This window comes from Camelus ferus, chromosome 26, assembly GCF_009834535.1.
Source record: "Camelus ferus isolate YT-003-E chromosome 26, BCGSAC_Cfer_1.0, whole genome shotgun sequence".
Taxonomy (NCBI): domain Eukaryota; kingdom Metazoa; phylum Chordata; class Mammalia; order Artiodactyla; family Camelidae; genus Camelus; species Camelus ferus.
Genome location: NC_045721.1, coordinates 2,313,053 through 2,330,639, shown reverse-complemented (window position 1 = coordinate 2,330,639; position 17,587 = coordinate 2,313,053). Strand labels below are relative to the sequence as shown.

The 17,587-nt window shown below is 37.9% G+C and overlaps 1 protein-coding gene across 1 annotated transcript in view; it reads right to left on the bottom strand.

Moving 5' to 3' along the window:
- The window catches only part of KAT6A (lysine acetyltransferase 6A), a 97,205-nt gene that overhangs the window by 9,442 nt on the left and 70,176 nt on the right, over positions 1 to 17,587 (bottom strand). Inside the window, 5 exon segments of the mRNA XM_032468649.1 lie at positions 904 to 1,111; positions 1,735 to 1,966; positions 3,853 to 3,946; positions 5,292 to 5,453; positions 6,963 to 7,104. Coding sequence (XP_032324540.1) covers positions 904 to 1,111; positions 1,735 to 1,966; positions 3,853 to 3,946; positions 5,292 to 5,453; positions 6,963 to 7,104 — 838 coding nt within the window.

Genomic DNA, 17,587 nt, shown 5'->3' with positions numbered 1-17,587 from the left:
CAGGACATGAAATAGCAAGTAAAGAAGCTGGGCTGTGAACCCAGACAGCCAGAGCCAAAGCTGGTGCTCCCAACCACTGCACAGCACCATCTTTAATAATCAGAGTGAACTGCAGTGTTCTTATACTCATAAACATTCAATGAGATAGTTTATAAAATTTCTCAATAAAAACTTAACAGAGAGGACATGGGCTCAGGCATGGGCAAGAGAAAGGGGATGTTCCAAAAAATGAAAGAAAATTTCTGTAAATATTTTGATTTATTTTATTCTGAATACTTTATTCTGAATATTTAATTTCATTTAAAAAATTATATTAAACAGGGGCATGAAACTTTATCAAAGGAGGACACAGATTTTTAAAGGATGAAAGAACTGCTTTAAAAAAGAGAAAGGTAAGCATCACATGAAGAAAAACACAGAAAACTGCACAGCAGTGTAGTCCCTCATCAACCCTTTAATGACTAAAGACACCCGTGTACTCACTGAACTACTTAGTGCTCTATTAGAAAACATACGTGACAACAGGATTTCCTTAACATTTTAAGGAAAACATATCTTCATTTCATGTTTAACCACGGTGAGCTTTAGGTTCAATTCAGATCCCTCAGTTACCACACAGCTTCGAATTGAGCTGCTTACTGGCACTCTGATTAGCATATTTACTCATAAGTAACATATTCTAACAAATTTGAAGGTTTCATAATGATACTAAGGCTTAAAAATATACAAATAAATAAACAAATCTCAAAGCCTTCCTGACGTTTCCATCACTCAAATAAACTCAGAAATTCACATGTGAATTTACTGTGTTGGTTTAAGATGTCATTATATGTGTATCATAGACACTCCTGAAAACCAAAATCACACTCTTCCGTCATCAACAGGGACCCTGCGTGCCCTTACACTCGTCTCTAAGTCTCCTTCCTGGCTCTGAGGCTCCTCCTGTTCTTCCTCCGCCTCCTCCTCCTCCTCCTCCTCCGAGACCACAGAGTTGGAGACTATGACAGGAGTCCAGCGCAAACATTCCGGATCCACATCCACGGGCCGCAAATTCAGCTGGAGCTTTGCCATGTGATCCTGAATAAGTTTTTCCCGGCGGATAATCACAAATCTGAAACCAGAGAAAAGTTTATAGCAGTCAACGATGCACACGGAGTACCACACCATGGATGTGGAGCCACACCCCCGAAAGCCCCAGAGATGAGGATAAACGCTTCACAGACAACCTGCCTGGGAAGACGCCCCCACTGAGAAATACGAAGCCAGACAAGCACTTCCCGCTCCAGAGCAATGGATGGGGTTGTCTGAACCACTCACTGTCTCACCCTTCCCACCCCTGAAATTTCTGCTGCTCTCCCGCACCCTTTTATTCTCTATCTTTCTAGCCCAAGTGCCTCCTTTCTTTGTGACCGTTTTTCAATCGTGCTAGAAAGGGGAACATTGCTTTTCCTCTGACCTGTATTTCATTTTGTGCCATTTGTATGGAAATTAATCATGGGTGTATTTTGTTTGACATGGTTTCTACAGTTGAAGAAGACTAGAAAAAAAAAGGTTTTTAAAAAATATGGTCAATAGTATAACAGTTTATTTCTACAGAGAGAAAAATGGTGTCTCAGGATCACCAAGTATACCATTTATACTAGTTTATGCCTTTTCATCAATAATTTGGCTGCCTGATCCAAAAACTTCCACCTAATTATCTTTCGAAGGTACACAAAGGGACGTGATACTCACTGGTCGCTCCGGAAGTCCAGCATTCGTAGGTGGTGGAGTGTGGAAGTGATGTCTTGAGGGCAGATTCCAGTCAACTTACTTAACTTCTTAATGCTGATTTGTTTGTCATTTTGGTGATAAAGGCACTCCAATATTACACTTTTCCAATAAGCCATGTAGGAAAGACGACCGAGGTCAGATAATGGTTTCTCTGGAGACCCTGCTTGGCCTTCACGCTTTGATAACAAATAACCTAAAGAAATCCCCAAATCACAAAGATGTCAGAAACCTGAAAGATGGTAATTTACAAAAATAACAATCTCCTCTTCCACAATCCATTCAACTTACTGTAGGCAATAATTTCAAAGGTAAATTTCTTCAAGAAAATAACAAAACTGCAAAATCTCTTGAAAACAAGTATGTAGGAAAAGTGCATAATTTGTATACACCAAACATTAACCTATATTGCTTTACTTATATTAATATAAGTCACATCATTAAAATATTCACACAGTTAAAATTAGGACTTCATATTAACAGGCGGCACTGGTAAGACCAAGGCAATAATGCTGGTTATTGAATGCACTACGAGGGAACCACCCCTGCATGTTTTAGTTGGACCACTAGGTGGCCACAGCTATATCTGAACTGCATGATACAAAAGAACGCCTTTAGTTTCTACGTGATCCTGTCTATTAAGATGTGGTTCTTCTGTGAGGAAATTAGACGACAATTTCTCATTTCAACCAAAGCTCTCCTCACAATTATCCATCACCCTAACTCCTGGTAAACAAGAGTGTTAGCGTGAGGGAGTCACTGTGAGTGTACGGTGCTTTACTCTGTCCTAATCCAGTGCATGTCTCTCAAGAAAGGAAGAGAAAGGCATGAATTGGAAGGGAAAGCATCAAAAATGGACATGGCAGAAGAAATGTAGTATTTTTTCATTAGAGAAAACTTAAAATCAGTCTAAGAAGGGTAACGTGGGAAAATGTACTACACTAGGAAAAGTTGCAAAACAAAAACCAACACTGTAATCACAGATTGTTGTCTGCATAGCTTGATGAATGACCAATAAATGCAAAATGAAATCTTTTCCCCTAACTTTGCTACTTAATGGCTTAACATGTCCCATCAATAGTCCTATTTCAAAACAGCATGTGGATATTCAAGGAAATGACCTGAGTTTCACCCTCTACTATTAATCAAGGCAAAAAAAAAAAAAAAAAAAAAAGACAGATAAAAGGAAACATAAAAATAAACAATGGCACATATTTCCAATAAAATATAGTCAGGAGTAAGGTGTACAGCCATGTAGAGTAAACTTCATTGGTCCACATGAGAATTAACTTCCTAGCACTAGTCATATAATCAATCCGGTATTTAGAAAGACTGCCTGTATCAGAATCCGTACTTTAGAGCATTACTTCTGAATGTATTCCTTTAAGTAGTATTACATTTAACAACTGTCTGAGGGGAAATATTCCCTCCTATACCACTATTTTACAGTAAGTATAAAATTCACCACAGCCATGTACTTTCTAAGCCAGATTACCGATGTGTAACAAAATGCAAGTTCCATAATGACCTCTTGAACTGTTATCTTTCAAGTTTATCAGATTAAATTATTTACTGTATTATTTACTTCTAAAAATTTTAAAGGTGTGTCGCATATTTTTAACTACTAGGTAGAGCCTGTAACTGAAAAATGATGCACACATTTTCTCAGAAATGTATAACTGGGTTTGTAACTGGGTAACAAGAATAGGGCAGGCGCTGCACTTCTTTATTAGCACGAATTTAAGTAGTTATATGTGTTTTTAATATTGGGAGGCAGAATTACTGTACAAAATGAAACTAAGTTCTGTTGTAAACGAACAGTTGCAAATTAAAGAGATTTTCTATATATCATACAGAAGCTTGTATCCAATATTAGCTATTTTTAAATATTTTAAAATATTTCAACCAAAAGAAAAAAAAGCTCATGGCCTTAGCTTTTAAGGCCCAAAGATACTAAGGAGCAACCAATAAATCAGCTGCCAGTCTTTAAAACACACACACACACACACACACACACACACACACACACACAAAAGCTCAACAGGAGGGGACAATAAGCAATTATGTTACTATAATCCTTACTGAAATCAATGAGAAACCTGCCGTAGCCCTTGCGCTGGTACTGGGGAAGAATCATTATACAGGAAACGTTATATTTCTGTTGGCAGTGCTTTTCCTGGTGGAGAAAACAGAAGCCAAGTTTTAAAACAGCAAGCCGGTAAGACTGAACACTAATGCTAATTTTTAAGAAACAAGACTAACAGTCATAACCATAGCCCTGGTCCTTTGGGGATAGCCATGCACATCAAGAAAAAAATGCCCCTCTGGGAGGAGACAGGACAATGCCAAGTCACTGCCATTGCCCACAAACCACCCCAGGAGAATAAAAGTGTAAAATAAAAATGACGCCACCCAATGCCACCTGCAACTCAACAACAGTAATGTCAGTGCCTGAGATGAGCAGAGGAATCTGAGTCCCAGCTGACTTGCAAAGTTACAAACGATGCGTCAAGCTGGCACTTTAGAAGTGGGGAGATTCATCAACAATTTCGAAGTTTCTTTTATTCCCTACTCTGGTGTTATACAGGGCGGGTAAAAATACATTTTATAAATTAATCAATATATTTTACATTATATTTAACTGTTGAAATAGCCTACAAACAGGACTCTCATAAAGCTAAGACTTTCCACTTCACTATTCTATACACTCAGATTTTACCATAGGCTTGCTTAAGTTAAAGTACATCTTTTATGCCGTTTGACTACAAAAGAAATTTTTTTTCCTCAAGAGAATGTAAAATTAAAAGGAAGGAGAGAAAAATATCCTTTAATAAAAAATGGCTTCTTAGAAATTCTTACTTCTATGCCTAAAATTCAAATTAGGACGAGGAGGTTTAGACCAAGAGAGAACTCAGAGAGGTGATGACTGTTTATTTCACCAGTTCCCTATCCATTGTCCCCACGGGACGAGAAGTCGTTTCAAAACTCTCCCCCTGAGTATAAGCAGCAGTTTGTGCTCCCAGGAGAGTACAGTGTGTGGAACGTTACCAGGCACCTGCGAGCACTGTATGAGTTTCTTTTTTTTAATTTCCATTTTTTTTAATTGAAGTACAGTCCGTTTACAATGTGTCGATTTCTGGCATACAGTATAAAACTTCCATCATACATACACATACATATATTCCTTTTCATATTTATTTTCATTACAGGTTACTACAAGATATTGAATAGAGTTCCCTGTGCTGGACAGGAGGACCTTGTTGTTTATCTATTTTATATACAGTAGTTAGTATCTGCAGTTCTCTTATCCCTTCCTCCCCCCGTCCCCCGGTAACCATAAGTTTCTTCTCTACGTTTGTCAGTCTGCTCATGAGTTTCTGAACGCTCCTTCTGTTTTCCTTTCCAAAGAGCTAGAGGGCACCCAGAAGGTGCTGCATCCTGCGGTGTCTTCTAGTGAGAACCAGCGAGACTGTTTCAGAATTCCATGTAAATTCAAACAAATTTTAAGCTGATATACTTACTTTAGAAAAGTAGCCAACAAGGTGGCAGCCCTTGACATCATTCTGTGTTAGTACATAAAAAAGAAATGGCTCCACATCGTAATAGAGTGTTTTGTGGTCAAGAAACAACTTTGCCAAAAGACACAGGTTCTGACAATAAATGGTACTCACATTCCCATCAACCTAGAGGAGAAAAACAGAACGGTCAGCAGAGTGTGTCTAGTTCTGGAATAACACACGTCAGTTACAAGCGCCTCTGAGTATTCACAGGCCAGCCTCAGAGGAGCTGTCAGCTCTCAGAAAACACTGAACCTGGAAGCTGTCTCTTGAAATGGCAAAATACAGGACCTGCTGTCTTAAGACAACTAAATATGGAAAGTACTGTACTTCAACAAAGCAAGAATGGCTAGACAAGGAGGTGGTGGCCATTTCAAAACTAGCACTTCCTGCTTTTATATTAAGACTGACTGCAGGAATCCTTCAGAAGACAAGCTGATCTGATGCATTTTTTAAAGTAACTCAACAAAAGATCTAAATGCAACCTCTTCTAAGATGCATTTGTTAAGTAAAATAAGATATATCTATAGTTTAATGTCAGAAGCAATGTCATCTGCCTGCCATGATAAGATTTTCCCCCAGATAAAGCTAACTGAGGGATCATTAACTATTGCCAGAAGCACCAAGCAGGCTCCCTAGGCAGCAACCTGGCAGATGAGGTGTTTCCTGGACTCAGGCTGGCCAGGACCAGGAGCGCTAGGCAATCATGCCCTTCACACCCCTGTACCCTGGGGATGCGGGAGCCTGTTCTTTTATGACAATGCCAATGACTGCTCATATCGGACCCAAAGACAATGGCATTTCAAGGCTGAATCTTCTTCAACAATTCAAGTAATTAGTATCACTTTTAAAAATATACACCAATATATGCTTAAGGTGAGGAACACTTTGCTCTCGGGTTTGCTGAAACAGCACCGTGTACCACAGCCTTCCCCTCCCCACGAGCTGAAGAGCTCCTCTAATCCTCAACTGAAACAGAGGCTTAGGGAAGATCAAGAAAGCAAGAGATGGAGTAGATCCTGACGATCTGAAATCCTACCATCATAGTAAGTAACCTAACTGACCACACGGCAGGTACTCGATCAGGAAATTAAAAACCACGACTAACAACACAAGATCACAAACGTAGCCTTAGTCGTACAATTGTGATGAAGTCAGAAAAATATTAAGATTTACTACAGCTATTACATACGCCTCTACAAAACATTCCTTTAAATACAGCAGTAGAAATCTTTTCATTTAAATGCCACATTTCATAGATTCTAAGACAATTTTATCGCATCTAAACATAAGTAAAATCTGTTGGCATGCTATAAACAAACGGAGTCTTATAAGTCATAATTAGCAGCCCTTTTCCCTTCTTAGTGGTACACAAAATAGTAAGATATATTACAATTGACATCTCTGATTCAATGAAATACAGAGTAATTTATTCAGAGATCAAGCTTGTGAAGTTGGTACAACCTGGAATGCCTGGTTCTGCTTCTCATACAGCTGAATTACTGACTCAATAGTGAGTGAGCAACAGTAACATAACGTTTTCCAAAAAATCAAGTTGCACAATTTGACAAAGTATAGGTGGCAAGTGTACTTGACAAGGATAGGAAGACAACTACTAAGCTTCTTATACTTTACCTCAAAGACCGAAATATTATTTTTTCTGTAAATCTCATTAGCAGGAGGATGGAACCAACCACATTTCTTCATGTGCTGCTGGAGAATGGTTCTACTTTTCATGTATTTCAGACAGAATTCACAGAGGTACAACTTAGGCAGCCTGTAAAAAATGATGAAACGAGAGGAACTCATATTTTATAAGACCTTAAACTTTCACAATTACTCTTTTTTGATTCTTATTACTACCCAAGTAAAAAGGTTGGTAATAATAATGTATCACACTACCTCAATTAATTAAGAAAGGAAAAACAAAAACAACAGATAGAACTAATCTGGATAACAGTATCTAATCAACAGTCGGAGGGCGGGGTGAGAAACCAAGATACCCAGTTCAGTGCTCTTCCTTATCAGACTAGCACTTCCCAGTCTTTTAAAGACACCCACTGGACACACAGGAAGTCTCACCTTCTCTCCTCCTTGATAATTTCCAGTAAGGAGAAAATAAAGTCTGCCTTCAGAACACACCAGTAAGTAAAGATTTTGTTAAGCTATATATTCTTTTTTCCTTTATTTGATAATTCATCCATTGATCTCAGAAAATAAACATTTCTTGGCTACTGACTGTGTGTCAGGCCCTGTGCTAGGCACACTACGTACAGAATGCTGAGTAAAATGGACACAGCAGATTTTTGTACATTTTTTTATGTGTAAAATTATAATACTGAATATGTTTTTTTCAAGTTAGAACATATTACACTACCTCCCTTCCTTCCACCCCTGAAATTCTGGCTTTCTCTCTGGTTAAATATCACATTAAATCCTGCAACTCAAAAGTCTTTTTTCAACAAGTGAAATAGAAGTTCAAATTATTCATTCAGAGGCTCCCTGTTCTATTTATATAATTTATATTTATTCAATCATCTTGCTATTTTAGTAATAATGTAACAGGACTTCTTTATAATGTCCCTTTTATGAGGAGCTAGGCAATAAAGTTAAGTGATTAGATCAGTTCATAAAGTAATGGAGGAAACATAACCTAAATTAAAAACCAGTGGCTTTTATAATCTATTTTAGTTTGAATTGAGAAGACCCGTGGCTCTTCTATTATAAATACACATCTGGTGTATCCTTGGCACAGAGGCTTCCCTGCATCCTGAACTGTGTCCAAAACTGGTCGTGCCTTGGTAACGTGAGGTCTGATATTATCATTAAAACTGTGTATGCAAAAACACTGGATGCTGTGATGACAAAAAGGATAATCCAAATACAGCACTGTATCCTCTCTCATATAAATCAGAGCTGAGGCTGAAGGAAGTAAGTTTAAGAAGACCCCACATTAATTTAGCCGCTACCAGTTCAGACAGCTATACTTTAAAAGACAACCCTGAAATTAAAGAAAAAGTGGATTCACACACAAAAACGATTTGTTAAAGTGTGAAGACCATAAAAACTATCTTCTCCAGTTCTACTTTAGAAGCAGCTTTTGAAGCATAATTATAATTTATCTGAAAACACCTAAAACTTGATTAGGGCCTTTCCCTGTGTGTTCACGGACCCCCTAGTTCTGTTTGCACTAAGTGTTTCATGCTCAAAGAAGGTAGGAAAACGCATGGGGTTCACAGTGTGTATTAATTCCTCCTCTACAACCCCACGTCTTAGTTTTGCAACTGCCATTCAGCACACTGTAAAAGCTTCCAAGGAAATGTTGTGGTATAGTAATTCTAAATGTCCACAAAATGTAATACTGTTTTCCAACATATCTAATATCGGCCAAGCCCAGACAACCTGAAATCATATCATTAGTACAAAAATCATTCCAAAATAAAGTACTGAATGAAGCAAATAATGACTGACATTATAAATAAAAGAAGCTGGAGCCAAGAGCATGAAAATGAAAGGTTTCCCAGACTACTCTGCTTATTTCCTTTGAATGTTGCCTCCAACCCCACTACTCGGAGGAATGGCAGCAGGGTAAACAGCTTTTTCCTTCCTTACCACCAGAACTGGAAAAAAGAAAACCTCAAAATGAAGTGGCCCCGGTTGTGAACTTGATCTAGTGTGGGTACCAGATGTATTAACTGAGTCTCAAAGATGACCCACAGCTGCCAGCACTGCTCCCTAAATACCTGGATTCTGAATGATTTCTTCTTAAAAGGACAGAGGAAGAATGAGCTTCTCCCTATAAAATGTAACTATGGCATCCTCCTCCCCTACTTACCTTTCTTCACCTGCCCTAAATTCTCAATGAGCTATATCCAGAAATGATGGAAACCCTTTGAAAAGATACATGCACCCCAGTGTCCACAGCCGCACTGTTTACAATACCCAAGTGCCCATCAACAGATGACTGGTTTAAGAAAATGTACACACACACACACAGGAATATAACTCACCCCCCCCCAAAAAAAGAATGAAATAATACCATTTGCAGAACATGGGTGAACCTAGAGATTATCATACTAAGTGAAATAAGTCAGACAGAGAAAGACAAGTGTCTCATATATGGAGTCTAAAAAAGATAAATGAATCTACATACAAAACAGAAACAGACTCAGAGACATAGGGAACAAATTAATGGTTACCAAAGGGGAAAAGGATGGGAGGAGGGATAAATTAGGAGTATGGGATTAACAGACATAAACTACTATTTACTCTGATGAGAGTTAAACAGTACAAATAAATATTCCCTATAAATGAAAATCTAAGAAACCTAAGCAAAACTCTGAGCTTTCAAAATATTAAGAAAGAAAAGTGAGAAACAGAGGGAGAAGGGAGGGAGTGAGGGAGGAAGGGAAGGCGGGGAGGAGAGGGAAGAGAAGGGGGAGGCCGAGGGGAGAAAAGGAGGAGGAAAGGGAGGAGGAGGGGGAGGAGGGGGGAAGGAGGGGGAGAGAACCAGGTTATGGTAATGAAAAATGTCAACTTTAAAAGCATCTAAATCAAGTATTAGGTCTCAGAACATATGAAAATAAAATACAATCTATTTCCTAAGGTCTATGGGAAAAGACCTAATTTTTTAAAGCACTAATAGTGGGTTGTTCAAGAAAACATCAGAAAAACTGAAATCTCTGAGAAAATCACTGCCAAGTCTTATATGGTAAATTATGAGTTCATGTTATTTCCTTGGAATAGCAGGATGTATAGCATTTTACTGATGATTAAAAAAAAAAAAACTTCAGTGGACCTTACTATATGAAAAATAATAAAGTAGAAGGAAGCACATGATCTATTTTATTCCAATTCATTTCCTGCTGAAAACATTTCAAAGGCCTCTTATTTTCTTTTTTAAAAATTGAAGTATAGTTGATTTACAACATTATACAAGTCTCAGTTGTACAACACAGTGACTGACAATTTTTAAAGGTTATACTCCATTTATAGTCATTGTTAGAATATTTGCTATGTTCCCTGTGCTGAACAATACATCTGTGTAGCTTATTTATTTTACACATAGTAGTGTGTATCTCTTAATCCTCTGCCCTTATCGAGTCCCTCCCCTACCCCTCTGCCCACTGGTAACCACTAGTTTGTCCCCTGTATCTGTGAGTCTGTTTCTTGTAATATTCACTAGTTTATTTTTCAGATTCCACATATAAGTTATATCATACAGTATCTTTCTCTGACTTATTTTACACAGCATTAATACCCAAGTCCACCCATGCTGCTGCAAATAGCAAAATTTCCTTCAATACGGCTGAGCAGTATTCCATCGTATATACAGACCACATCTTCTTTAGCCAGTCATCTGCTGATAGACACTTGGGTTGCGTCCATATCTTGGCTATTTTAAGTAATGCTGCTATGAACATTAAAGTGCATGTATCTTTTTGGATTGTTTTCATTTTCCTCAGATACATATATCCTGGAGTGGAACTGCTGGGTCATATGGTAGTTCTATTTTTAGTTTTTTGAGGTCCCTCCCTAAGTTTTCCATAGTGGTCCCAATTTATATTCAAACAACAGTGTACAAGGGCTCTATTTTCTCCACATCCTCGCCAACATTTGTTATTTGTGTTCTTTTTGATGACAGCCATTCTGACAGATGTGAGGTGATACCTCGCTATGGTTTTAATTTGCATTTCTCTAATGATTCACAATGTTGAGCATCTTTTCATGTGCCTGTTGGCCATCTGCATGTCTTTTTGGAACAGTGTCTATCCAGGTTTTCTGCCCATTTTTTAACTGGGTTGTTTTTTTTTTGTTTTTTTTTTTTTGATGTTGAGTTGTATGAGTTATTTATATATTTCAGATATTAACCCCTTATTAGTCATACCCTTTGCAACTATGTTCTCCCATTCTTAGGTTGTATTTTCATTTGGTTGATGGTTTCCTTTGCTGCGCAAAAGCTTTTAAGTTTAATTAGGCCCCATTTGTTTATTTTTTTAACTTTTTTTATTGATTTATAATCATTTTACAATGTTGTGTCCAATTCCAGTGTAGAGCACAATTTTTCAGTTATACATGAACATACACATATTCATTGTCACATCTTTTTCTCTGTGAGCCACCACAAGATCTTGTATATATTTCCCTGTGCTGTACAGTATAATCTTGTTTATCTATTCTACAATTTTGAAATCCCAGTCTATCCCTTCCCACCCCCCACCCCCTTGGCAACCACAAGTTTGTATTCTATGTCTATGTGTCTATTTCTGTTTTGTATTTATGCTTTGTTTTTTTTTTTTTTTAGATTCCACATATGAGCGATCTCATATGGTATTTTTCTTTCTCTTTCTGCCTTACTTCATTTAAAATGACATTCTCCAGGAGCATCCATGTTGCTGCAAATGGCGTTATGTTGTTGGTTTTTATGGCTGAATAGTATTCCATTGTATAAATATACCACTTCTTCTTTATCCAGTCATCTGTTGATGGACATTTAGGCTGTTTCCATGTCTTGGCTATTGTAAATAGTGCTGCTATGAACACTGGGGTGCAGGTGTCATCCTGAAGTAGGGTACCTCCTAGATATATGGCCAGGAGTGGGATTCCTGGGTCATATGGTAAGTCCATTCCTAGTCTTTTGAGGAATCTCCATACTGTTTTCCACAGTGGCTGCACCAAACTGCATTCCCACCAGCAGTGTAGGAGGGTTCCCTTTTCTCCACAGCCTTTCCAGCATTTGTCATTTGTGGATTTTTGAATGATGGTCATTCTGACTGGTGTGAGGTGATACCTCCTTGTAGTTCTGATTTGCATTTCTCTGATAATTAGTGATACTGAGCATTTTTTTCTTTATTTTTGCTTTTGTTACCTTTGCTTTTGGAGACACACCCCAAAAATAGTTATGATTTTTGTCAGATTGTTCTGCCTATGTTTTCTTCTAGGAGTTTTATGGTTTCCAGTCTTAGATAGGTCTTTAATCCATTTTAAACTTATTTTTGTACACGGTTTAAGAAAGTTGTCATTTTGTATGTATTCCTTTTGCATGTAGCTGTCCAGTTTTCCCAACACTATTTACTGAAGAGACTGTCTTTTCACCATTGCATATTCTTGCCTCCTCTGTCATAGATTAACCGACCATACACGTGTGGGTTTATTTCTGGGCTCTCTACTCTGTTTCATTGATTTGTGTGTCTGTTTCTGTGCTAGTACCATGCTGTTTTGACTGCTTAGCTTTGGAGCATAGCCTGAAGTCAAGGAGCACAATGCCTCCAGCTCTGTTCTTTCTCAAGATTGTTTTAACTACTCAGGGTCTTTCGCATTTCCATACAAATTTAAAAATTTTTGTTCTAGTTCTGTGAAAAGTGCCATTGGAATTCTAATAAGAATTGCACTGAACCTGCATATTGCCTTGGGTAGTACGGCCATTTTTAACAATAATAATTCTTCCAGTCCATGAACACAGTATATCTTTCCATCTGTGTCATCTTCAATTTCTTTCATTACTGTCAGTTTTCCAAGTACAGGTCTTTTACCTCCTTAGGTAGGTTTATTCTTAGGTACTTTCTTTCCGATGCTATAGTAAATGGGATTTTTCCTTAATTTCTCTTTCTGACAGTTTGATAGTATATAGAAGTGAAACAGATTTCTATATATTAATTGTATATCCTGTAACTTTACCAAATTCATTAATGAGCTTTAGTAGTGTTTTGGTGGCATCTTTAGGATTTTCTACGTATACCATATATCATCTACAAACAGTGATAGTTTTATTTCTTCTCTTCCAATCTGGATTCCTTTTATTTCTTTTTCTTCTCTGACTGCTGTAGCTAGGACTTCCGCCACTATGCTGAATAAAAGTGGTGAGTGGGCATCCTTGTCTTCTTCTCAATCTTAGAGGAAATGCTTTCAGCTTTGCACCGTTGAGTATGACGTTAGCTGTAGGCTTGTCGTATGTGGCCTTTATTATGCTGAGGCATGTTGCCTCTATATCCACTTTCTGGAGAGTTTTATCATAAATGGGTGTTGAATTCTGTCAAAAGCTTTTCTGCATCTATTGAGATGATCATATCATTTTTACTCTTCAATTTGTTAATGTGGTATCACACTGACTGATTTGCAGATACTGAAAACTCCTTTCATCCCTGAGATAAATCCTACTTGATTATGGTATATTAATCTTTTAATGTATTATTCGATTTGGCTTGCTAGTATTTTGTTGATTTTTTTTTCATATATGTTCATTAGGGATACTGGCCTATAATTGTATGTGTATGTGTGTATGTATGTGTGTGAGTGATATCTTTTGTTTTGATATCAGGATGATGCTGGCCTGAAAGAATGAGTTCAGAAGCATTCTTTTCTCTGGAATTTTTGGGAATAGTTTGAGAAAGACAGGTGTTAACTCTTCACTAAATGTTTGGTAGAATTCACCTATGAAGCCATCTGGTCCTGGACTTTGTTGGGTGTTGCTTTATCACTGATTCAATTTCATTACTGGCAATTGGTCTGTTCACATTTTCTATTTCTACCTGTTTCAGTTCTGGGAGAGTGTACATGTCTAGGAATTTGTCCATTTCTTCTAAGTTGTCCATCTGATTGGTGTATAGTTGTTTGTATTTGTCTCTTATGATCCTCTGTATTTCTAAAAGCCCCCTTACTTTATTAAAACCAAGCCTACTGTTAGTCTAAAGAGAATCATCAAATAAAACTCCTAGACAAACGAAATGTTTCTCCTAGTAATAGTACACATGGCTGCAGTTCTCTCATTGAGAACATACACCATACAGGAAGAACATTAGGTCACATGAGGTGACCTGCAGTTACTGAGACTATGAACACCCCTAGACCGAGAGAATACTTCTCGGTGCTGCTTTCTGTCCTCTTTTCCCCGAAAGCACCTGGGCCCTGACTGTCAAGCAGGTGTGTGGTTGCTTTGATCAGCTGCATCATGGAGTTCAGCTCCCACAGTTGAAGCTTATTTTAAAGTCACCCACTGCACTGTCACCACAGTCCGTGAAGCCAGGACTGGGCTGCAGCTGCATGCGCCTCGGAAGCACTGCTTCCCTTACTTCCGGGATGATGCAAACACCCTTCCTAGGAATTCCTGCAGTACCCTCCTAGCTTTTGAACACTGCACAAGATAGTAGCAGTTTGTCTGGCCTTCATAATAGGTCAACTTGTAGTAAAAATTTAAGACAATAATAAAAATTATATTGAATATTACTTAGGTCAAAGATTGTGATACAAGCCATCTGAGATCAATCTCGATACTAATGCTCTACAGAGCAGTGAAGGACAGAGATTAAAGGTTATGGTTATGTGTTTAGAGAAAAGAGGGATTAAACCCTGGTTCTACCATTTACAAACTGCATGGTCTTGAGTGTATCCGCTGGGCCCTAGGCTGTAGAACAAAGACAGCAACACCCCCCTCAGAGAATTATTCCAGAGGTGTTGAGTCTGGGACCATGCTCAGGGAATGGTTACTGCAGCGCTATTATTTACGATGACTACTACGAGTACCTTTATTCCTTTCATCCATTTTACTTCATCATTTAGTGGTCGTCCAAAGACTCAAGGATGCTTTCTTTAGTAACTGGGGCTGTACATCATCTATGCATCAAATCAAATCAAATCAGAAACAGGATCAAAAAGTAGACCAAAGTTTCTAAACTACTCAAGTATGTGGGAATCTGTCTTGTGAGGATCCTAATATGATCTTGTAGCAAGGAGGTTATTAAGAAGCCAGGCTCTAAACAGCTCAGGAGTAGAGGATATCCCATGATCACAGTTATTTACTCTTGCCTTTGGCCCACCAATGTCCGGTTTTCAAAGGCAGAGTGGGGCCCTCTATGGGCCTGTCTGCCGTGTGTGAGTATCACACAGCCCTGTTGGAGAAACTCAGGATTAAAACTCTGGTTTATATTCTTTATATAATCATGTACATGAAGAGTCATATGAATCATGTATACGATAAACTGCTCCAAATGAAGTAGTTTTATTGCTTCATTGCTGTTGTTTCATTCTGCTTTGTTTTTTTTTTAAAGTCAGGGATGCAAGAGGACTTAATAGACACTGCACATACAAACATGTGAATATTCTGGGAGAGAAAGCATAATCCCAGGTCCCAAAAGATTTCTCCTCTTGGGATCTCTTCTTTTTCGTTTGTTCCAATTGTCCTGTTTTTGTACACTTTAGGATTTGGAATTTTTTTTAAGTGTCTAAAATCTTTAATAATAAGAAAATAATTTGAAAGTAATTTAGCAGAGAGTAATAATAAATATTAACAAAGGAAAAAAATACAGGTTTATTATTTGGAAATCATTAGATCCCTAAACAGTCAACTTAAGTTTAAAAGAACTCAGAAGTGAAATAAGCCTAAACTCACTTAAATATATGTGGTTTTTAAAAATGTCATTAAGAAAATTATGAACATATAGATAGAAAAAACTCTTATTCAGTAAAGAACGTATTAAATTACAGAATATTTTCTGATGGAAAATTCAGGGAACCCCCCACAATGGTAGATAAGGAAATGTATAGATGTCTGAAATTCTACATAAGAAAGCTGATGAATTCTACAGTACTTATCCTATTGCTGCTTTCTACTACAATTCCTACTACATTTTGGAAGGTTATTTAATTTACTGCTAGTGATATCTGCTTATTCCTTCACTGAGAACCCATTCTCTCAAACCTGATTACAAAGTCAGGTTCTAGTGACAATCTCATCAGAACAAGGAGCAACATTTTTAATGAGACTCAGTATCTTAGGTCCACAGCCTCGTGGTTGGGTCCCCTCTCATCCTTCTCCTGAGGAGCAGGTGCTGGCCCTCCACCTCCATTCCTGGCTCAGCTGAGTTCCTCCCCTCCCCTTGAGCAGGAGAGGAAGGTGACTATGGTTTCAGTCTCTGTGCCACAATCCCTGCAAAAGTGGGACACACATGGGGAAAACCTTTCTTTTCTAAGTCTGGCACTTTTGTGATCTGGACAAAGCTCACCGAAAAACAGTAACAATTTCTTTCAAACCTCACAAAGAAATTAATTCTTCAGCTCTGCTGTTCTTGGTCATACAGCGTCTTGGCTATCCAGAACTCCTGGGGAGGAAACTGCCTTGAACACCTGCATTCTGCGGGTAGTTGTTTGATTTCCTTCCCTCTTTTAACATACATACAATAATATACAATAAATAAACATTTACTTAATGAACTCAGATTGCTGTTTTTCCGTGATGTAAACAGAATACTGTCTTAAAGATCTACTGCAGAATGTGGGGCTAACTGACCCTTCAATAAATGGCTCTTAACTGCTAACTTTCATGAGCTTGTGTGTTAAGTTTCCTGGAGTTTCCCTTTCTCTTCTTTTTTTGGTTTGTCACTGCAGTCTATCTGCAACAATATTTTCCCTCTTACTTTTCTATTTCTGTTAGACTTAGAAACCAGACAAGCAAGTTATTAAATTATATGGAAAGAAGAAGTAAAAAGCAAATGAAATATCCCCTGAGTTTTAGTTTTTCATACTGGCTTAATTCCAGCTTAGAAATAACCCATGTTAAAGCACTGTGTATACTGCAAAGCACTAAATCTATCAGTGTTGGTATGAAGATTTTGGCTAATATTTTAGGTAAACCTGAAGAAGGCTAAGAAGGTCAGAAGTCATATAATGGTACTTTGAGCATGCATTTAACCCAGAGAGCACCATCATTTGCTACTCCTTGTAATGCTCCGCTAAAGGGAAACTGAGGCACACCCATCTTACAGAGTAAAGATTGAATTAATATGACTGCTATACTTCAAATGATAAACCAGTGTTTAATTTTTGGACCAAATCTTATTTTTCAACTCTTCTAGTTTCAACCCTAAAGGAAAAAAATAATAATAACTGACATTGTTGAGCACTCACCATTTTCTGTGTGACTCACATGCTTCAGCTTATTTAATGCTCACAACAAACCCCACAAGGTAAGAACAATCATTATCCCTAGCTCACAGAAAAGGAAGCTGAGGCGTCGAGCAGCTGGGTGACGGCTAAGGTCCCACAGCTTATAAATGTCATGGCTGGGTCATGGAACCAGTCTGGCTTCACTGAGCTCGCCACCTCATCCCCAAAAGCTGGCGCTGACTGATTCATTTTTACATCTGGAAAGCTATTTACACATAATTTTATGCCATTTGTCTATTCCCGGGAAAACAAATCACTCACTAAAGTTTGTTAAATTATAAAAATTTAAATTAAAGGCTACTCAGTGAAACTTTTTATTTATT